The 22,698-nt window shown below is 40.5% G+C and overlaps 1 protein-coding gene across 1 annotated transcript; it reads right to left on the bottom strand.

Moving 5' to 3' along the window:
- Positions 1 to 15,583: 15,583 nt before the first annotated feature.
- On the bottom strand, positions 15,584 to 21,769 carry LOC115841487 (protein PIP-1-like). The gene is made up of 3 exons (XM_030835446.2): positions 21,640 to 21,769; positions 17,291 to 17,404; positions 15,584 to 16,526 (listed from the first exon to the last, which is right to left on the bottom strand). Exons 1-3 carry the CDS (start codon positions 21,701 to 21,703, stop codon positions 16,402 to 16,404), a joined length of 303 nt encoding a protein of 100 aa, XP_030691306.1. The 5' UTR covers positions 21,704 to 21,769; the 3' UTR covers positions 15,584 to 16,401.
- Between the last annotated feature and the right edge of the window lie 929 nt (positions 21,770 to 22,698).

Raw genomic sequence — 22,698 nt, 5'->3', positions numbered from 1 at the left:
TGGGCTAGAACATCTCTCACTGTCCAACCCACCTTGCAGGCAGTCAAGGAGATAGGCTGCTTTTATTGCCTTGCCTTCCCAGAAATATAGAATAAATTCTGGACCTGCAGTTCCTTGTGTGTTCTGACTCCTGGATGCCCAATAAAAAGTTGTCATTCAAAGGAAGCCTTCTACCTTTTATTATCTTTATATAAAATACATACTAAAAAATTTATATATCTCTTTATAATACATATATAGAGATAAAGAGACAGAGACAGACAGAGAGATAGAGACAAAAAGAGAAATTGCGGGGGGGTGGTAGGCAATGATTTCCCAGATATGACACCAAAAGCACAAGCGACCAAAGGACATGATCAAAATTAAAAACTTTTGTAATTCAAAGGCACCACTAAGACAGTAAAAAGACCACCCACAAGCCACAAAATGGAAGAAAATGTTTGCAAGTCATATATTTATTACAAGACTTTTATCTAGAGTATATAAAGAACTCTTATAATTCAACAATAAAAAGATATATAACCCAGTTTTAAAATGGGCAAAGGATCTATACAGACATTTCCCCAATGAAAATATACAAATGGCCAATAAGGTCACAAAAAGATTCTCAACATCATTAGCCTTCAGGGAAATCCGAATCAAAACCACAATGAGAGGGCTTCCCTGGTCGCACAGTGGTTAAGAATCTGCCTGCCAGTAATAAAAAATGAAATACTGTTACATGCTACAACACTATAAGCCTTGAAAACATTATCCTAAGTGAAAAAAGCCAGTCATAAAGGACCAGATATTATATGATTCCACTTATATGAAAAATCCACAATAGGCAAATCTATAAAGAAAGTAGCTTAGTAGTGGCTTAGGGCTGGCAGTGGAGGCGGTGGAGATGGAAAGGCAGTTGTGATAAAAGGTGACAGCTCGTGGGTGCAGGGTTTCTTGCTGGAGTGATGAAAATGTTCTAAAACTGATCACGGTGATGGTTGCACAACTTTGAATATACTGTTGGGAAGGAAGAAAATTTTCCTCTACCCTTCTAGGTTCTTTTGGCTGGTCTAAGAATTAAATTTACATGAGACAGAGTAATAGGAAAAACTTAAAATTATTTTTGTATGTACAGGAACCCCACATACCTGAGAGATAAAAAGACAGAAAGCTAAAATAAGGTACAGTATATATGCCATCCTGAAATAAGAAACGGGATAAGGGCCAGAGGCCCTCAAGGACAGAAGAGTAATTCACAGGACAATAAAAAGAACAGGAAACACCGAATCTATACCTACATACGTTTAGAGCAATTCCTCTTTTTTTTTTAAATTAATTTTTATTGGAGTATAGTTGCTTTACAGTGTTATGTTAGTTTCTGCTGTACAGCAAAGTGAATCAGCTATACGTATATATGTATCCCCTCTTTTTTGGATTTCCTTCCCATTTAGGTCATCACGGAGCATTGAGTAGAGTTCCTTGTGCTATACAGTAGGTTCTCATTCGTTATCTATTTTATACATAGTAGTGTATATATGTCAATCCCAATCTCCCAGCTCATCACACCTACCCTTCCTCCCTTGGTATCCATATGTTTGTTCTCTACGTCTGTGTCTCTATTTCTGCTTTGCAAATAAGTTCATTTGTACCATTTTTCTAGTTCCACATATAAGTGACATTATACGATATTTGTTTTTCTCTTTCTGACTTACCTCACTCTGTATGACAGTCTCTAGGTCCATCCATGTTACAGCAATTCCTCTTAAGATCTGAGGGCTGATTGAACAGCTATTGCACATAGAAGGACCACATAGAAACGGGTAGGAAAATGAAGACACGGTACCCATGAGACACCCCTCCCGCCCCAGATGCTACGACTTGCAGGAGGGAGGGATATTGCTGGAAGGGGCCCAAGGGCAGACTCGCCAACCCTAGGACAAAGCAAAGAAACAGCAATTTAAAGAGCACCTAGACTATATGGGAAGGAAATCCGTTTACTTACCCTAGAGCTTCTGGTCTGGGAACTGCTGGAACCCTCTCCAAAATCGGAGGCACCAGCCAGTGCTTTGAGTCCTCACAGGCCTCCCCTCATCTAGGGCCCACTCCAACCCCAGCTGCCCCACCAAGAGGCCTCAGCCAGGGACTGGCCCAGCCAGGGTCTCTTCCAGTATCAGATGCCCTGCCTGAATTTGATCCTTCATATTTTCAATATCGTGAAATCTATCCAAAAGTTCCTGAATCATGTGGGGTTTTTCCCTGGAGACAAGCAACACAATTACATGCTTTGCTCTCTGTGAGTCAGTTGAACAACAGATGCACATGTTACTTTGAAAGACATAACATGATCACTGGTCATGATAAGCCATCAGTTACCTACATAGTGATTTGGATTTGTGGACTGAAGGTCTAGTAGTAAGTTCATATTTTATGCAATTACTCACCGTTCATATACCGTGGTAATCAGAATTTGAACTCTGTCATGGAGGGACTGGCGTTATTTAACTAATGCATGGTAACTGAAATACGTGCATATTGGGTGTGTGCGAAGTGAGAACTACCTGCATGTATTTTCTTCACAGTTGCCTTCAGTTCATACCCATTCTTCCTACCTGAACCCACAACAATCTTCCTGAGTGAGATAAGTCATCACCGCCTCCACCCCAAATAGCACCCTGACTTCTGCGTGGTCTCCGTCTACATTGCCCACCCTCCAGAGCATCCTGTGCATGAGCACCCATGTCTCTGCCTCAGTCCATGGTGGGGTAAAGTGAGGCAGGAAAAAGGTCAGGGGACTAAAGGCTTTGAGTGTGTCAGGTCCTCAGCAGACATCATGAGGACACCATTAGCAATATATTGTGGCTATGTTGCTGGGAGAGTCTGGGAGACTCTGAGAGAGTCTAGGAGAACATTTCCCCAGTCTCCCCTGAAAAACAAAAAGTCTCATCAACTGAGGGTTTACTCTGAGAACCTGTGACACCCCATGGAGTGGAGAGTGGGGTGGAAGAGCACTGAGGTTATCAAAAGACACTGATAGTGGACCTGCTATGCCAACAAGTGGCCCCTGCTTCCACTGAGAGCCAGTATAAGGCAAAGCCCCAGGAGAGCCGGGCTTTGGAGCAGCAGCCTGCTTAGGGGACCTCTTTCTGAGGCCAGTGGACAGACTGCTAGGGCTGAGTGTGGCTCTGTCCTGTCTCCTGTGTGGTGAGTACTGGGTGGGTGGGAAGTTTTGTAACCTGGTGACACTGGTAACCTGGTAAGCTGGCTCAGCGGCTGGCCACTGAACGAAGGTTTGCCTCTTGAAAGCCATGTACTGCATTTTCATTATCTTTTTGTAAAATAAATTCTTAAAAAATAAAACAAAACACAACAAAAAAAAAATTATAACAGAGTGATCAACTCACCCCAGGTGGCCCTGGGACTTTACTGACTTTGGCACTGAAAGTCTCACATCATGGTAAACTCCCTTTTCTCAGGCAAATTTGGGATGGTTAAACATTTATGTATGTGAAAATAAACCTGGAAGTATAGAGACTAAAACATTTATTGATTAACTCTGGTTAATAGATTATTGTTTATTTTAATTTTATTATACATGACCTTATATCCATTTTTTTTTTTGAAGTCCAGAAAAGTGTGATTATATTCACAGCATAGTAATGGTAGCAATACTTCCTATGGACAGTGTACTTTCTTTTTTTTAATTTTAATTTTTATTGAAGTATAGTTGATAAACAATGTTGTGTTAGTTTTGGGTGTACAGCAAAGTGAATTTGAAAAAGTATAGATACATGTATATATATAATTGAATCACTTTACTGAAAACCTTATATACTTTTAAATCTTTTCTACAGTGACCATGTTTTAATTTGCTAAACAGGGAAATTGGGGGAATTATAAAAGTCACTTTAAAACAACATCAATTCCATTCATTGGTCCAGGCTTCATCATCATTAGCCCATCCCTGAATCTCCTGGTTAGGACCAAACCCAAATTGACCTGTATAGGCTGGAGAATTTGGGTTTGTGGTTGTTTCTCTTTGAGGTGAGCTCTTGTGTTGGAGCAGAGAAATAACCAGACCCAGACTCACCTGTCTTCCAATTCTCTCCTTTGTCATTCTCATTATTTTTAAAAGTCCATGAAAAACATTATCTGAACGTTAAATATTTATTTGTTGAAGCTTACTTATGAGAAAGAGAATGTTTTAAACTATGATAAGCACACTAAGTAAAATGGGGAAAGATTAAAAAATAGTTGTAATAATAATATAAATAATATAAATATTCTTCATTTTTACATCAAGCCTAGTTTTAAAAAAAAGGGTGGGGGAGAAAGAAGGAAACAGCAGAAGAGAGAAAGAAGGGAATGAAAAAGAAAATGAAACAGGAGAGACGTGAAACATGATAAAGATAGAGAAAAAGGGGAGGGAGAATCTAAAGGAAAATTAAAGGTACAAACAAGGAAATAAAAAGATGGATGAAAATAGAGATTCCTAAACTCATGAGGTAGACTTTCTGCACTAATGCAAGGAAAGGAAAAAAGATGGCAGAAATGTCTTTGTCTAAAAACATGCTGGGGGCTTCCCTGGTGGCACAGTGGTTGAGAGTCCGCCTGCTGATGCAGGGGGCACGGGTTCATGCCCTGGTCCGGGAAGATCCCACATGCCACGGAGCGGCTGCGTTCTCTTTGAGGCGTTTTATGGTGTTGCGTCTTACATTTAAGTCTTTAAGCCACTTTGAGGTTTTTTTGTGTATGGTGTGAGGGAGTGTTCTAACTTCATTGATATGTACGCGGCTGTCCAGCTTTCCCAACACCGCTTGCTAAAGAGACTTTCTTTTCTCTATTGTATATTCTTGTCTCCTTTGTCAAAGATTAATTGACCACAGGCGTGTGGGTTTATTTCTGGAGTCTCTATTCTGTTCCACTGATCTACCTGTCTGTTTTTGTGCCAATACCACACTCTTTTGATTACTGTAGCTTTGCAGTATTGTCTGAAGTCTCAAAGGGTTATGCCTCCAGCATTGTTCTTTTTCCTCAAGATTACTTTGGCAATTCTGGGTTTTTTGTAGTTCCATATAAATTTTAGGATTATTTGTTCTAGTTCTGTGAAAAATGTCATGGGTAATTTGATAGGGATCTCATTAAATCTGTAGATTGTTTTGGGTAGTATAGCCACTTTAACAATATTAATTCTTCCAATCCAAGAGCATGAGCTATCTTCCCATTTCCTTGAATCATCTTCAATTTCCTTTATCAGTGTTTTATAATTCTCAGCATTAAGCCTTTCACCTCCTTGGGTAAGTTTTTTCCTAGTTATTGTATTTTTTTTTAATAAAATTTTAAACAAGATTTTTTTTTTTTACTTTTCTGATATTTCATTGTCAGTGTAAAGAAATGCAACAGATTTCTGTATATTAGTCTTGTACCCTGCTACCCTGCTGAATTGGTTTATCAGTTCTAATAGTTTTTGTGTGGCATCTTTAGGTTTTCCATATAGAACATCATGTCATCTGCATATAATGACAATTTTACCTCTTCCCTTCCAATTTGGATAGCTTTTATTTCTTTTTCTTGTCTAATTGCTGTGGCTAGGATTTTCAATACTATGTTGAATAGAAGTGGTGAGACTGGGCACCCTTGTCTTTTTCCAGAATTTAGTGGGAAGGCTTTCAGCTTCTCACCATTGAGTATTATACTGGCTGTGGGTTTGTCATAAATGGCTTTTATTATGTTATGAAATGCTCCCTCTATACCTACATTGGAAAGAGGTTTTTTTTTTTAATCATGAATGAATGTTGAATTTCTCAAATGCTTTTTCTGCATCTATTGAGATGATCATGTGGTTTTTGTCTTTTCCTTTGTTGATGTGGTGTATCACATTGATTGATTTACATAATCTTTTAAAAATTATTTTATTTTATTTTTGGCTGCGTTGGGTCTTCGTTGCTGCACGTGGGCTTTCTCTAGTTGTGGCGAGCGGGGGCTACTCTTTGTTGCAGTGCGTGGGCTTCTTGTTGCAGTGGCTTCTCTTGTTGTGGAGCATGGGCTCCAGGCACGTGAGCTTCAGTAGTTGTGGCACACGAGCTCAGTAGTTGTGGCTCAGGGACTCTAGAGCGCAGGCTCGGTAGTTGTGGCGCACAGGCATAGTTGCTCCACGGCATGTGGGATCTTCCCGGACCAGGGCTTGAACCCGTGTCCCCTGCATTGGCAGGCAGATTCTTAACCACTGTGCCACCAGGGAAGCCCCAATTTACATATGTTGAACCATCCTTGTGACTCTGGAATGAATTCAAGTTGATCATGCTGTATGATCCTTTTTACTTGTTGTTGGATTTGGTTTGCTCTTATTTTGTTGAGGATTTTTGCATCTATATTTATCAACGATATTGGCCTGTAATTTTCTTTTTTGGTAGTGTCTTTGCCTGGTTTTGGTATGACAGGTGGCAGGAATATACAATGAAGAAAGGACAGTCTCTTCAATAAGTGGTGTTGGGAAAACTGGACAGCTACATGTAAAAGAATGAAATTAGAACATTCTCTAACACCATATACAAAAAAAGAAAAAAGAAAAGAAAGAAAAAACCTCAAAATGGATTAAAGAACTAAATCTAAGATGGGATACTATAAAACTCCTAGAAGAAAACATAGGCAGAACACTCTTGGACATAAATCACAGCAATAATTTTATGGCTCTGTCTCCTAGGGTAAAGGAAACAAAAGCAAAAATAAATAAATGGGACCTAAATAAACTTAAAAGCTTTTGCACAGGAAAGGAAACCACCAATGAAATGAAAAAACAATCTACTGAATGGGAGAAAATATTTGCAAATGATATGACCAATAAGGGATTAATATCCAACATATATAAACAGCTCATACAGCTCAACATCAAAAAAAAAAAGCCATTGAAAAATGGGCAGAAGAACTGAATAGAGGAAATGCAGTTGACCAACAGGCACATGAGAGGATGATCAACATTGCTAATCACCAGGGAAATGCAAATCAAAACCACAATGATATATCACCTCACAACTGTCAGAATGGATATAATCAAAAAGAACACAAATTGGGAATTCTCTGACTGTCCAATGGTTAGGACTCTGTGCTTGCACTGCTGAGCTAAGGGCCCAGGTTCAATCCCTAGTCAGGGAACTAAGATCCCACAAGCCGTGCAGAGTGGTTTAAAAAAAAAAAAAAACCACAGATAACAAATACTGCACTACTGGTGGCAGTATAAGTTAGTGCAGCCACTGTGGAAAACGGTATGGAGGTTTCTCAGAAAACTAAAAATAGATCTACCATTTGACCCAGCAATTGCTCTCCTCAGTATATATCCAAAACAAACAAACAAAAACCACAAAAAACAGTAATTTGAAAAGATGCATGCACCCTTATGTTCATAGCAGCATTATTTACAACTGCCATGATATGGAAGCAACCTAAGTGTCCATCAATAGATGAATGGATAAAGAAGCTGTGGAATATATATACAATGGAATACTACTCAGCATAAAAAAAAAATGAAATTTTGCCATCTATAGCAACATGGATGGACTTGGAGTATTTTATGCTAAGTGAGGTCAGTCAGACAGTGAAAGACAAATACTGTGTGACATCACTTGTATGTGGAATCTGAAAACTACAACAATCTAGTGAATATAACAAAAAAAGAAGCAGACTCACAGATATAGAGAATAAACTAGTGGTTACCAGTGGGGAGGGGAGGAGAGGCAATACAGGGTGTGGAAGAGGGAGGTACAAACTATTGAGTATAAGATAAGTGTTTATTGTACAAAATGGGGAATATAGCCAATATTTTGTAATAATTGTAAATGGAAAGTAACTTTTAAAAACTGTAAAAAAATTTTTAACAATTAAAAAAAATTGAAAACAAGAAATGTAAAAAATAAAAACACACCAGCTCTTGGTTTTATTGATTTTTTCTATTTTTTAATCTCTATTTTATTTATTTCCTCTCTGATCTTTATTATTTCCTTCCTTCTGATGACTTTAGGTTTTGTTTGTTCTAATTTTTCTAGGTCATTAAGTTAGGTTGTTTATTTGGAATTTTTCTTGTTTTTTTGAGGAAAGCCTGTATCATTATGAACTTCCCTCTTAGGACTGCTTTTGCTGCATCTCATAGGTTTTGTATGGCTGTGTTTCATTGTCATTTGTCTTGAAGTATTTTTGATTTCCTCTTTGCTTTCATTGTTGACCCATTGGTCTTTTAGTAGCATACTGTTTAGTCTCCATGTGATTGTTTTCTTTCTCATTTCTCTTTCTGTGGTTGATTTCTAGTTTCATGACATTGTAGACAGAGAAAATGCTAGAAATAATTTCTATCCTCTTAAATTTGTTGAGCCTTGTTTTGTGCCCTACTATGTGGTCTATTCTAGAGCATGTTCCATGTGCACTTGAAAAGAATGTGTATTCTGTTTTTTGGTTTTTTTGTTTTTTTAATGTAGTGTCCTGTAGATATCAATTACGTCTAAGTGTTCTATTGTATCTTTCAGGATCTCTGTTGCCTTACAGATTTTCTGTCTGGAAGATCTGTCCATTGATATCACTGGGTGGGGTGTTAAAGTCTCCTGCTATTATTGTCTTCCCATCAGTTTGTCCCTTTACCTCTCTTAGTATTTGTTTTATGTGTTTAGGTGCTCCAATGTTGGGTGCATATATGTTAACGTGTATGATATCCTCTTCTTGTATTGATCCTTTTATCATTATAATAGTGTCCTCCTTTGTCTATCTTTATGACCTTTGTTTTAAAGTCTATTTTGTCTGATATGAGTATTGCTACCCCCGCTTTCTTGTCATTTCTATTTGCATGAAATAGTTTTTCCACCCCCTTGCTTTCAATCTATATGTGTCTTTTGCCCTAAAGTGGGTCTCCTGTAGGCAGCATATTGTAGGTTCTTGTTTCACTATCCAATCTGCCACTCTGTCTTTTGATCAGAGCATTTAGTCCATTGACATTTAAAGGAATTATTGATAAATATGTATTTATTGCCATTTTAAACCTTGTTTTCCAGTTGACTTTATATTTAATCTTTGTTCCTTTTTTTCTGCTTTTTGTTTTTCCTTTTGTGATGTGTTGATTTTCTTTGTTATTACACTTGAGTTCCTTGGTTTTTGTGAGTCTATTGTATGTTTTTGGTTTGTGGGTATGTGGATTTCAAGTATGTTAACCCATAACTATATTTACTTGTTTTAGACTGATAGCCACGTAAGCTCAAACACATTCTTAAAGGTTCTACATTTTCTTACTACTCTCTCCCTCATTTTGTAATTTTTATGTCCTATTTTATATCTTTATGTTTATCCTTTTGCTCTTATAATCACTTTCACAAAGTATTCAATTGTTTCTTAATCTATATAATGGCTTATATAAGTGATCTTCAATACTTTTATAAACTTGCCTTTCCTATTGTGATTTTCCCTTTCCTATAGATTCTTGCTTATTTTCCATTTAGAGAAGAACTTTCAATATTTCTTTTAGGACATGTATAGTATTGCTGTATTCTTCTAGTATTTTCTTGTCTGAGAAATTTTTTCTCTCCCCTTCTATTCTAAATGATAATCTCGCTGGGTATAGTATCCTAGCTTACAGGTTTTTCCCTTTCAGGGCATTAAATATATCTTGCCACTCCCTTCTGGCCTGCAACATTTCTGTATAGAAATCAGCTGATAGCCTTATGGGGTTCCCTTGTAACTAACTCTCTGTTTTTCTCATACTGCCTTTAGAATCTTTTATCTTTAAATTTTGCCATTTTAATTATGATATGTCTTGGTGTAGGTCTGTTTGGGTTCATCTTGTTTGGGACTCTCTGTGCTTCCTCTACCTGGATATCTATTTCTTTCTTTTGGTTTCACACGTTTTCAGCCATAATTTCTTCAAATACATTTTTGATCCTCTTTTCTCTTTCTTCTCCTTCTGGAATCCCTATTATGCATAGGTTGGCATGTTTTATATTATTCCATAGATCCTGTATGCTGCTTTCTTCTTCTTTTTTTTAATTTGTCTTTCTGTCTGCTTTTCTGATTGGGTGATTTCCATCATTCTATCTTCCAGATCATTTATTCATTCTCCTGCACTATTTAGTTTGCTATTTATTGCCTTTAGCTTGGTTTTCATCTCAGTAATTGAATTGTCTAATTTTGATTGGCTCCTCTTTATAGTTCTAGTTCCCTGTTACAGTGATCCACTTTTCTATCAATAGCCCTTTCTAATTCCTTTAGCATTTTATTATGTTCTTTTTGAACTAGGAGTCTGATAGACTGGAGAGGTCTGTTTTATTGTTTTTTCTTTCAGGGAATTTCTCTTCTTTTAATTGGGAGTAGTTCCTCTGGGTTTTTTTTTTTTTTTACTATATTTCTCTGACTCTATTAATTTAGGAGAAACAGTTATCTACTGTGGACTTGAAGGTCTTATATGAGGGAGAGACCCTGTGTAGCATGTAAGAGTACAATATTTTGGGTGCAGGGGTGTTTTGGGTATGGATGCCTGCCATATCTTTGCTCAGAGTGTGCTGGCTGTTGGTCCCTTGATAGGGGGTGTGTTCGGTGTTGTGGTGACCAGAGTCTGCACTAGATGTTGGGCAGGGCCTCCTCTTTGATCTGTGGTTGTCATAGCCCTTTAGGGGACAGGGTCTGCTCCCCACTTGTTGGAGTAGAAGCTCCCAGATCTGGTTCTAAGCTTCATAGTGAGATAGATGGGACTGGATTGCTCCCTCTAAGAAGGGAGCTGCTGAGTGTTCTTCTGCAAGAGGTGTTTGCTGGGACCTGTGATTCTGTGATGTTGCCTGCCACCTGGTGTGCATGCCCACAAAGATCACTGTTGCTGGCACAGCCATCAGGGGCTGCCTCCACATGGGAGCTCCAGTAATTGGCTTGGAGCTCCCTTAAGCATGCATGTGTGCTCACAAAGCTGCTGGTGTGAAAACTCACTGGCACTGTGTCTCCTGAGCCCACAGTTAATCAGCTCAAATGGCCCTTAGGCATGCATGTACAGTCCTGGTCCCAATATCCACCACAGCAAGAACCCACCTGAGCTGTATCCCAGCACCTGCAGTAGGATTGGTGGTAATGGGCTCAGATTTCAGCCCTGCATCCACATGTGCCCACAAAATTCACAGAACCCACAGCTGCCAGAGTCTTTGCTCCACTGTAAGCATGCTGATAATGAGGCTGCTATGCAAACCCATGTCCCTCCCTTCCTGTGTTGACATGGGATTCCTATGGAGGACACACACTCCATCCTGCACGTGCCCCCAGTTGCAGCCCAACTGCACTCCAGTCCCTATGACCTGTCTCTGTGCAACCAACCTGAGTCCTCTCCCTATGTCTGTCCAGTGAACCCCCAGTTTCAGCACCCAACCACTGCGCATACCAGCAGGCGTACATCTTAGGCTGGGATGTGTGGTGATGTGGCCAGGACTGTCTGTACTGGTCTCTCTCTACCCTGTGGGGCTGCAGGCCAGCTCCTACACTCTCCTCTCAAGCCTCTGAAGCTCCTTACCTGTCCTGGAATAACTCCCAGCCAGTGAAGGAGGTTCTCAGGGTGAGGGAACTTTTCCTCTTTCAGACCTCCCTCCCTGGGGTGCAGGTCCCATCCCAATTCCTCTTCTTCTCCCTTTTCCCTTTGTCCTACAATTTGTTTTCCATGTAAGTAGCCTCTGTGGAGAGGATGGACACTAAGGAAATGTACTACTTTGAGGAGTCTAAACCTCATTTCAATAGGACTTGATAACATTGTTCAAAGGTGAATTTAACTCAAAGATACATGCACCCCAATGTTCATAGCAACACTATTTACAGTAACCAAGACATGGAAGCAACCTAAATATCCATTGACAGAAGAATGTATAAAGAGGATGTGGTATATATACATATAATGGAATATTACTCAGCCATAAAAAAGAATGAAATAATGCCATTTGCAGCAACATAGATAGACCTAGAGATTATTATACTAAGTGAAGTAAATCAGACAAAGACAAATATATGATATCACATATATGAGGAATCCAAAAAGTGATACAAATGAACTTATTTACAAAACAGAAACAGACCCACAGATATAGAAAACAAACTTATGGTTACCAAAGGGGAAAGAGGGGAGGAATAAATTTGGAATATGGGATTAACAAGATACAAACTACTATATATAAAATATATAAACAACAAGGACCTATTGTATAACTCAGGAAACTATATTCAATATCTTGTAATAACCTATAATGGAAATGAATCTGAAAAAGAATATGTACATGTATAACTGAATCACTTTTGTGTACACCTGAAATAGTGTAAATCAACTATACTTCAAATTAAAAGTTAAAATAAAAAAAAAGAATATTAAGCCCAGCTCCAACATCTGGGTCTATTTGTATATAGTTCTCCACTGGTTAAACTCAGGGACCCTTCTCAATCCCCCACCACTTGGGAAGATGCTTGATCTACGTGTTCTTACTAAAGTCCTCAGTGGAGGGAGAGGTTAGATCTGTGCTTATGAACAGATGAAGATCCTCCTGTTACCCATATATGTCTGTGTTTGGCTTGAGCCACCAAATGATAAAAACAAATCCCTCTCATTGATTCTCAGCTCTGCTTCTAAACCCCCTTCCATCCCTCCCTCCCTGCGCTGAGCACATATTTTACCTCCTAATGTTTTCTCTCTGTATCAAATATCAGGGTTTTTGGTGTAATTTTTTATGGAAGGAAGAGACATGGAACTAGTACATGGAAACTGATTCAAGGGCTGATTGGGTTGGGGGCCAGTGAGTCCAGAAGAAAGAGAGATGATTGTAGAAGACAATATATAGTCTTAATAATCTATTAATCCTTTAATAGTCCCAAACAGCCTCTAGTCAGTTGTGTAGGTTCCATATTTGCCAGACAAACTGTTTGATCCCAGCCATGATTCTCTTGCCCTATGTCTTGCTGGGTTCTTACTCATAAGTGTGTTGACAAAGAGAAGATGAAGGAGACATTGGAAGCAATTAAGCCATGTTTTAGGAAGAAAAGACAAGTCATCAGTGAAATGCAAATCAAAACTACCTTGGAACCCCCATACATCATAGGAATATAAAATGGTGTAGCCACTTTGGATAACACTTTGGCAGTTCTTTTAACTTTTTTTAGAAAGTTAAACAATGAATTACCATATGACATAGCAATTTCATACCCAGGTATTGGTGAAATAAAAATACTTTTAAGGCAGAACAAGAAAATCTTTAAACATAAGATTCTGTCTCTATCCATTTGGGCCACTACCCCTCTTTACTGTGCATTGTGCATCCACATTATACATTAGCCAGATCTCCTTAGAAGACACAGGAATACCTGCTTGACCGAAAACAGCAATTTTCTCCTGGCATCAACAAGGTAACTCCTTAGGAGATAACATTCCTTTCTCAATCCTGTAAGGGGTCACGATGACCCACTACTTGCCTTGTAAGTGCAGATCTGGACTATGTAAACTATCCATATGTTACTTTGATATATAATCTGTTGTCTCAAAAACGTATATAACTGTGCTTTGACCTCTAATGGGTGGAACAGTTCTTGGAGATTTCTGAAAGAGTGTTTCCTGGGTTATAATCCTCAGGTTGGGTTGAATAAAATTCCCCATTTCTTTCTTGGATTGACTATCAATTAATTTTTTCATTGACAGTATATACATAAGAGAATTAAAAACAAGCTGACACAAAAATTTGCACACAGGTGTTCATAGTAGCATAATCCATAATAGGCAAAACGTGGAAAAAACCCAAATGTGTGTTAACTGCTGACTGGATAAACAAAATATGGTCTATCCGTACAATGGAATACTATTCAGCAATAAAAAGAAATGACATACTGATACATACTTGTCTACTTAAAGAAAAATGTACAACATAAGAGTTGTGAGTTTATGTTTTATTTAGTGACTTACTGAGGACTATAGCCTGGGTGACATCCTCTCAGTAACTCTGAGGAAATTACACAAAAGAGGCAGAGGAGAAGCCAGTTTATATGATTTTTGGCTAAGGAATATGTGTATCCAAGCATACATCTTGGTGAAAGATTACTGCTAGGCACAAAGAACACATATCTCAAGTTAACGATTTTAGTGTTTTTCCTATGTATGGGAAGGTACAAGAATCTGGTGTCATTAAAATTCTTCCTGAGATATACAACTATCTAAGGGGCCTGCTTGTCCACAGCACAGGGTGCTCCATCTGTTATCATCTTACTTTCCTCTTAGAGTGCACTGTCGGTCAGCACTGCAGTGGGTTACAACTTAACTCTTGAGGAACCAGGTGGTGAGCAGTGCTCTCTGTTCTTCTTTGTTTACATGCCACAACATGAGGGAACATTGGAAATGAACAAACAATTAAATAGAAACGGATAAATGCTTTCAAATGTCAGCTGTGCCTTCATCTTTGGGTTTTCTGCATCCTCAAAAAACAAAAACAAAAAAACCCTTTAAAAAACCTCTTTCAAAGGTTGGAAAATTCAAGAGAAGAATAGTATTTTATAACATATGAAAACTATATGAAATTCAAATTTTAGTGTCCATGAGCAAAATTTTGTTAGAACACAGCCACGCTCATTTATTCACCTATTTTCTGTGGCTGCTTTTTGCTGCAAATGACAGAGTTGAATAGTTACAAAAGACTGTATGGTTCACAAAGCCTAAAATGTTTACTCTCTGGTCCTTACAGAGAATGTTTGTCTATTCTTGCTCCAATAAGTAACTTTTGGATTGGAGAGAGTATTGTGAACTTTGGAGACAGATCGTCTGGGTGGAAATCTACTGCCACAGTTTTGGGAACCTATTATACCTCTCTAGGCTTTAGTTCCCTCATCTATAATATGGGAATAATAATAGTACCTCCCTCACAGAGCTGTGAGAGTTAAAAGATATAATGCATACAAGAGTACTGCTTTTGATACCTGCAACTTACGATTATCATTGTTGTCTTATTATTGACTGCATCACGGAAAGATATAAATGCTGAGAGCAGACACAATCATAAGGACTGGATACATTTTAGTGACATTCAACATCTTTCCACCTTTGAAATGTACCTTTGGGTGAAATATTTAAACATCAAGCATTGGTGGATGAAAAATGGGTACTTAGTGTGCCAGAATAAGATCACATATGCACTCTGCTTCTCATTCTAAAGATAATTCCACCACTCAGAATTATCTTCAGTCTTCTGTCTTTGCAGATGGACTTTCTCTGGTTCTCTATCACATGGATGAAGATGAGCACCCCATAGCAGCTGAGTTTCATATTACAGTTCTAATCACATTCAAAGAATTCGATTCTAAAATCCAATAACAAATTTGCCAGGAAAGAGAATTTTATTGGCTCAACTTGGGTCAAGTGTCCACCACTGATCCAGTCAACCCACACCAGATGAAAGTCTTCTAACGTCCACATGGTTTGCACCCTTGAGGAGATGTGTCTAAACGCACCCTCCCACCCAGCCTGTGGCATGTTTTCATAGCAAAAACAAGCTATGGTGATACGGAGACCATTATCAGGTGATAACCAAAAAACGCAGAAGGCTGCAAATAAGAAAAAGAGTTTATTTAGAGTTCCAAGAATTGCATTTTGGGAGGCACCGATTCGAATGGCAACTCAAATGTGCTCCGGGGGGAACAGAAAATAGCGGGGGCTTCTAAAGGCAAAAAAAGATATTCCAGAGAAGTAACGAAAGTTATCTTTACAGAACTACGATTGGTGCCGGCAGACTTTCACTCACTTGCTGGCAGCACATTGGTTGCTAAGCTGTGGTCTCTAAGGAGTAAAGAAGGCAAGTTCCAGGTGGTCTCAGGATGGATGGGTCCAAAGTTTATGTTGGGTTTAGGGATGGACGTGTGTAAGTTCCACTTCCTTAATAGCCTCCCAACTCCATCTTAAATCACTTTGACATAAGTGACTCCATTTTTTTTAATTTTTTATTTAAGCCACTTAAGAGATTTGTGTTACAACACCTAGCCCACTCAACTAACCCATCATTTATGGACTCCCCTCACACTTCTACTGTTTTCAGCTTTCAAAGACTCTCCCTCCTCCTTCAGTTCCTGCCCCCAGAACATGAAGAATCACAAATGCAGCCTTCCACAGACGCTGCCTTTTTAAGCAGCAATCAATGTGACTGATGATTTAGAGCCTGAAAAGGGAGAAGGTAGCCTTGGACCTAGCTATGCCCATCAATCTTCACCCCAATTTGGTTTCAAAAATTATCCCTGGGGCATCTCGCAATGAAGGAAAGGAAAGGGGGCCTGAAAACAGAACGAGTCTGAGGCTGCTTCTCATAGGGGACCCATATTCAGATCACAGAATCTTGGAGACTGTGGTGGTTGAAAGGGATCCTAACTTAGCTTCATCCACCACATCAGGGCGAAAGCTGGGCCCTGTCTTTAGAACTTGTTGCAGAGAGGTGAGTCATGGCAGCATCTAAATTCCACAGTAACACTGAATTTAAAGAGCTTCATAGGAACACATAGGCTGCTACAACCCTGGTATCCATAGGAAATGGTGTCACCTGGAAAGAGACAGAGAAGAGGGCAAGTGAGGTCCCAGAACCCAGGCTGCAGGCCCATGGGTATGGGACCCAGCATATCCTGGTATGCAGCTCAGTAAATATTCCTGAACGAAATCACAGGGTCAATGCATCAACCAACTAATCAAGAATGAGAAGAAAATAGCACATCCCATGGAGGACTCATGCTCCTGGTAGGGTGAATGTCTGCCACCTGGGAATGAGATGCTGGAGGTAGGCCCCCTAATGGGCTCTCCTAAAACAGCTCTGCAAGCTCTGTATATTAGAGCTCAATCCATTCCCTCCACACACGAGAGGGCAGAGAGGATGAATGGAAATTGCCCTCTCCACCCTGACCATTTCTCCCCCAGTCTATGTCCCTAGTTCCCCAAACCCCATCACAGTCAGGCCCCACTCAGAGGAATTTCAGCAGCCCAGTTCCAGTTACCCTCAGGAGCTAAACTCCCTACTTTGCTTACAGGTCACCATCCCAATCAATAGTGAGTGGCAGTCCAGTACCACAACGAGATGAAAATGTTTCACTAGGTTAAGAAAAGAAAACCAACCCCTTTTCTATGCAGTTCCTACTCCCAGGGTTCCTGAGGGGTCACTGCCCTGAGTCCTACAGGCACCCGGCCTTGTTCTTGGGACCCAGGCTCTCATGGTGTCCCATGGAGGGTTCATACTATCCCCCCACCCTGAACACCCACTGCCAGCCCCTAACCTCTGGCAAAGGTCACCCAGGAGACTTCTCAGGCCCCACCTACCTTCGTAGACCTTCCTCAGGAAGCACTGCTGGCTGCCTTGAGTGTGGCAGAAGCTTTCCCTGTTCTCGCAAACCCCGCTGGCATTGACTCGGTGACACTGGAAACATTCTAGAGCTGGAAAGTCAAAGCAGCATAATAAGGCTCTTACGTCCCAGCATCCCGGCTGCTCAGGAGGGAGCACACCTGTGACCCAGGTTCGCCTGGACACTGACCAGCTCCCAGTGCCTGAGGAATGTGCTGAAAGCAGGTCATTTCTCCGTGCTTGGCTTGCACCTGGGAGGAGGCGTGCGCGCCTCTAGGCACAAGGTCTGCACCTGAGCACAGAGGGCTCTGCCTGTCCTCCCAGGGATGGGCTGTGCTGCTGGAGGAATGAGGTCGAGCCCTTCACTGCAGCTCCATTGACCCCACTTGCCAACTGATTATCACCCCAACACCAAGGGGCACCATTGAAAATGTTCCATGTGAATGGCATCTGCAGGAGCAGAACAGGTGATGGTTGGAGTTGCGAAGGAGTCGGCACTGCCCACCCCTGCTCCGCCCTGGCTGCAGCTTCACAAAGCCTCCCCTCACCCTCCTTCACACAGAGCCCCACCCTCCACTCTCCCTTTCATCTGAGGAGTCGGGGTCCGAGGAGAACACCAGGACTCAGCCTAAAAGGAGAGCTGAAGGGGACAGGTAGGGGAGAGAAAGGACGGGTGGGAGGAGGAGGATGGGAAGTAAAAGAGAAGATTGGAAGTAAGAGAGTGAGGCAAGCCAGGGGGAGATTGAGGAGGGCAGGAAGGAAGGGAGGGAGGAAGAGAGGGAGGGAGGGAGCTTCCGGACAAACACTTGCCCTGGAGCCTCCTTCTTGGGATGAGCACCCAGTGGTCCCTGCGCTCCCTGCGTTATTCACCAAACAGTGAGCACCTGACATGTGGGAGGCCCTATTCCATGTGTTGGGAATTGAGTGCTGAAGGAGCACTGAAACATGCATTCCACTTATTTAAACAATAAACAAATAAATGGGGAAAATGACTGACAATGAAAAATAAGAAAGGTTATTTCAGGTCCTGGTGACTTGTGAAGATGATGAGATGGAGGAAACATGGAGGAGACAGCGTGGGGAGACCTTGGGGAGGCAGAAAAGCTTTCTCAAGTGTGATTTAAGCTCAAACCTGAATGATGTTTTTTTTAAAGCTGACTACTTAAACAGCTGGGAGAAGTTGGGAAACTGGTTCCAGGAAGATCCACAGGCAAGTGCACAGAAGGGTTCTGAGACGGAATTAGCTTGGCCAGTTTGAGAAACAAACAGAACAGCACAGGTAAAGTGGAAAAGGGTGAGAATATTATAAAATGGGACTGAAGAGGTCGGTAGAGACCAGACCATAAGCACAGCACGTATCTGCTTAGACCCGCACTGTTGTACATGGTATCCACAGGACTTACATGGCTGTTGAGCCTGTGAAATGCGAGTAGTCCAAACAGATGGGCTGTAGGTCAATTTCAAACACTTAGCACACAAAAAAATTTTAATTGCTCATCAGTAACTTTGATGTTGATTACATGCTGAAGTAATATTTTAGATGTATTGGGTTAAATAAAGTGTACTATTAAAGTTAATTTTACACATTTCTTATTTTTTTAATATGCCTACTAGAAGATTTAGAATAACATCTGTAGCTCAGCTTATATCTTATTTGGACAGGACAGTTTAGGCCATTGTAAGAACTGGGATTTTATTCAAAGTTGGAGGAAGCCATCAGAGGTTTTTCAATAGAGAATGACATTAACTGATCTATGTTTTGCAGTTTCACTATGTTTTTCTATTCACTGCAGGTGTGCAGACAATAGATTTTAAAGAAAGAGAAAGTAACAGAGGGCTAGGAAAGAGGGTGGAAACTGGAAGGAAGCCACAAGTCAACCGAATCCGTGCAAAATGTGAGAAATTAAAGGTCAAGTATAAATGAAATATTTATGTGGGAAACAGGGGCTGGGAAAGCTACAGCAGAACAAATAGAAGGTCATTTCAATGTGCTTGCCATGACCTCATCATTTTTTGTGTAGTTTAAATCTGAAACTATACATTTTTTTATTTACTCACACATTTTTATCTTGCAGTAAAGCTTTTCGCCTGGAATGAACTTTGAAAAATGCACACTCAGTAGAAAACTGAGCACTCAATTCCTCTTCCTCTAAACTTAATGATGACTGTATAACTTGAACAGCCTGTCTGTCAATATTTACCATTGCCCCTGGGCCTGTGCTGTCCCTGATCCCATGAAAACCTCCTAAAGATACAAATCTGCTTAAGAATTTCAGTGGCTCTTTTGAAAGTTAGTAGTTATTTGAAGAAGGCTGTGCCCTAGGATGATTTCACTTGTGCAGCTGCAACAGAGGCCTCACGTATCACTGACTGAAGCAGGTGTAATTCCCATTGTTCTCCCTGTAGCCCTCAGCCTTCACCTCCACATGCTTGTGACTGCAACACTTGTGACTCTGACGGGGGGCTGTAGGACACACTCGCTGTGCATACAGGGCAGCTGGAACAGTGGAGAGCAGATGCCTCTGGGAGCGTCCCTCTCCCAAGAACAGATGGGGAATCGGTGGGTGACTACTCCAACTTTCTCACCCATGAGTTGGATCCTCTACACTGTCCTCCAGAATTTCCAGCAGGATGGATTCCATTTGCCCACCATGGTGTCCAGCTTATTAACTTCATTGCATATTCTGTCTTACTTCCCCACGCCCGTCCTGGTATTTCCTGGGATCACCTTCCAGACAAATGATTTTTACTCCTATCAGCTTCAGAGGGAAGCACAAGCCAGGATGATGGATTTTCATTTAGATCAAATGTGTGTTCTTCTAAATTAATTTTTTATATTTTTTATTCTGAGTCTTCTTGTGCTTTTACAAAACAAACAAAACATTGACTATTAACAGACTGATTCCGTTTGCTGAAGAAGGACATTGGAAACAAATGATGCCTGTTAATGCCAATGATCATTCCAGTTTTCAATCAATCATGGAATCAAATAAAAGCTATGAAAGTATATTCTGTAGAAGGTGAAATACCTGACTTTTTGTGAATGCTATAATAAATTTAATTTAAAAGTCCACATAGAACATAAAATCATTTCTTTTTACTGTGAAAGAATAAATACAAATGCTGGTAGAATATAATATTGCAGCAAAAAAAAAAAAAAAAGTTTTTACTTAATTGAGGCCCAGAGAGCAAAAAATGCCCTGATAGTTGGTTTTGATTCACACATAATTCTGAAGTGTGTCCTAACTGTGTCCAAACCAGATAGTATATGAATATAAATAAATATATATGTAAATACTTTATATATTTTAATGTTATATATTATAACGTTAAAATATATAATATATATAACATATAGAATATGTTATTTTATGAATTATATATATGAAAAAATATATTTTATATATTATATATGTATGTGCACATACACACCCACAGATAAAATAACTGAACTGTAAAATTTTGTGATGTGGAATAAAAAATAGTCTTTAGCAAAATTTCTCCCTGCTCCTTGTCATCAAGCAGATCTGAAAATGGTTTAGCTTCTAAGGAACTACATTGTGATTCAATCTAAGTGTGCTACAACAGTAATGAACATTTTGTAAAAGGTCCTGCAAATATCAGTTGCATTTTGGTCAGGTAGTAGATTTTGACTCCATTTTTTTATGTTTCACAGCTGGCAGCCTTGAAGTCTCTCCCCTGTGCCCCACATCTGGGCCTCAGGAGCTCCCTCCTTTACCACTGGTGGGAGTTTCAAACCACACAAGCCCCTACCTGAATGCAGGAACCCTTGCCCTGTCTGTCCCCCTCACCACCATAGAAATTTGAGTCTCCTTTCTCTGTTCCCTCAAGCCATCTTAAGACACCTGGCAGTAAGCCCTGCTCTCCCGAGAAAGCCTCATTAGGTAAGTAATAAACATTTTCATACTCTCCTGGTGCATATGTGACATCATCAGTCTTGACATCTGATCCAAGTTTGGGTGAGGGTCCATCCTGTTTCTACAGTATAACCCCAACAGTCTGAAATCTTAAAGTAGTCAACAAATGGAGTACCCAAGTATTTCAGCTTTCAAAAATGTTTAACCAGTTGAAGTTATGAAAAACAGACTTTCAAGCAAAAAGATATTGAAATGTATTCCTACGAAAGCAGAATGCCCCAGATTAAATTGTAAAATGTATATGGTCGTCTTATCTGTTGGACATTCTAATGTCAAGGCAGGCAGACAAAGAGTCAAAGAGAGAGGCAGTGCCTGGAAACATAACCTGCCACTCACCCAGGTTCTCCTCAGTCCCCATTGCCCTCCTACATGCTCCCCAGAGGGCTCACCTTGCAGGAATCTCAGCAGTGAGGACAGGACCACCAGCGGCAGCAGCAGGAGGCACTTACCCATCTCTGGATTTGGCCCCAGCACCAAAGAGTTACAGAAGGCAGGACAGAACCACAGGCCTTGAGAGCCTCTGAGATACGGCTTTATAATTCCAGGCTGGGAGGAGCAGCCAATGGCAGCCCAGGCAAAGGGCTGTACTTCCACAGACAAAGAGCAAACAGGGTCCCTGAAGGAACTGGGGCCCTGCATTCCTTTCAGCATTATTGGCCCTGCTCACCTCCAGTGGCCCTACTGAGGGAGCCAAGTTATGTAAGAAGAGCTGGCTCTTTTGTGTCTCCATTTCACAATTGTAAAATGGAAGACTAGAGTCTGACTTACACTGCCTAAGGATTTGGGAATTCAATTGAGTTAGTGACGTTTTATAATCTAAGAGGTTTGCCATATTGAAAGGAACTATTGAGGTATGGTGTGAACAAAAATACTCCTATTAAGGATACTATCTTATTAAAATAAGCCTAGGGAAATAAACACATGCTTAGACTTTGTAAAGTGCAGGCTGGACACAAATAGATTTTGGTGGTAGTGTTACCAACCAAGGTTCCTGGCCTCCTTAATCAAAAGAAATTGATCAGAGGCCAGACAAGAAATTCAGGCAAGGCTTTATTGGGGCCCCTGCTGCAGCAGGGGAAAGTGAGAACTAGCAACAGTTTCCCTTATTCACTAGCTCACTCAGAGGAGGTGAGCTGGTTCCTTACATGGGGTGAGGTAGGGGTGGGTCCAGGGGTCAGGCTGGAGGGGTGGCTTAGGTGGTCTGCCCACCCCTTTGGTGGTGTTGTGTGCAGGGGGCATACGTAGGACCCTGCTTTTGCTCCCGGCTCTTCAGAAGTGGCAGTTGTGCTTTTGGCCTCTTTGTATCTTGTTGTCCATAATCTGCCCCAACTGCACATGCACACAGTTATTTCTAGTCCCTTATAGTTTCTTTGTATTTTGTTGCTGGAGGAGACATTTGTCCAGGTGCAAGCACTGCAGAAAGGGTCCTAGGTCCCAGGTCCCAGCCT

Source organism: Globicephala melas, chromosome 8 (genome assembly GCF_963455315.2).
Source record: "Globicephala melas chromosome 8, mGloMel1.2, whole genome shotgun sequence".
Classification (NCBI taxonomy): Eukaryota; Metazoa; Chordata; class Mammalia; order Artiodactyla; family Delphinidae; genus Globicephala; species Globicephala melas.
This window is presented reverse-complemented; position numbering and strand designations above follow the sequence as displayed.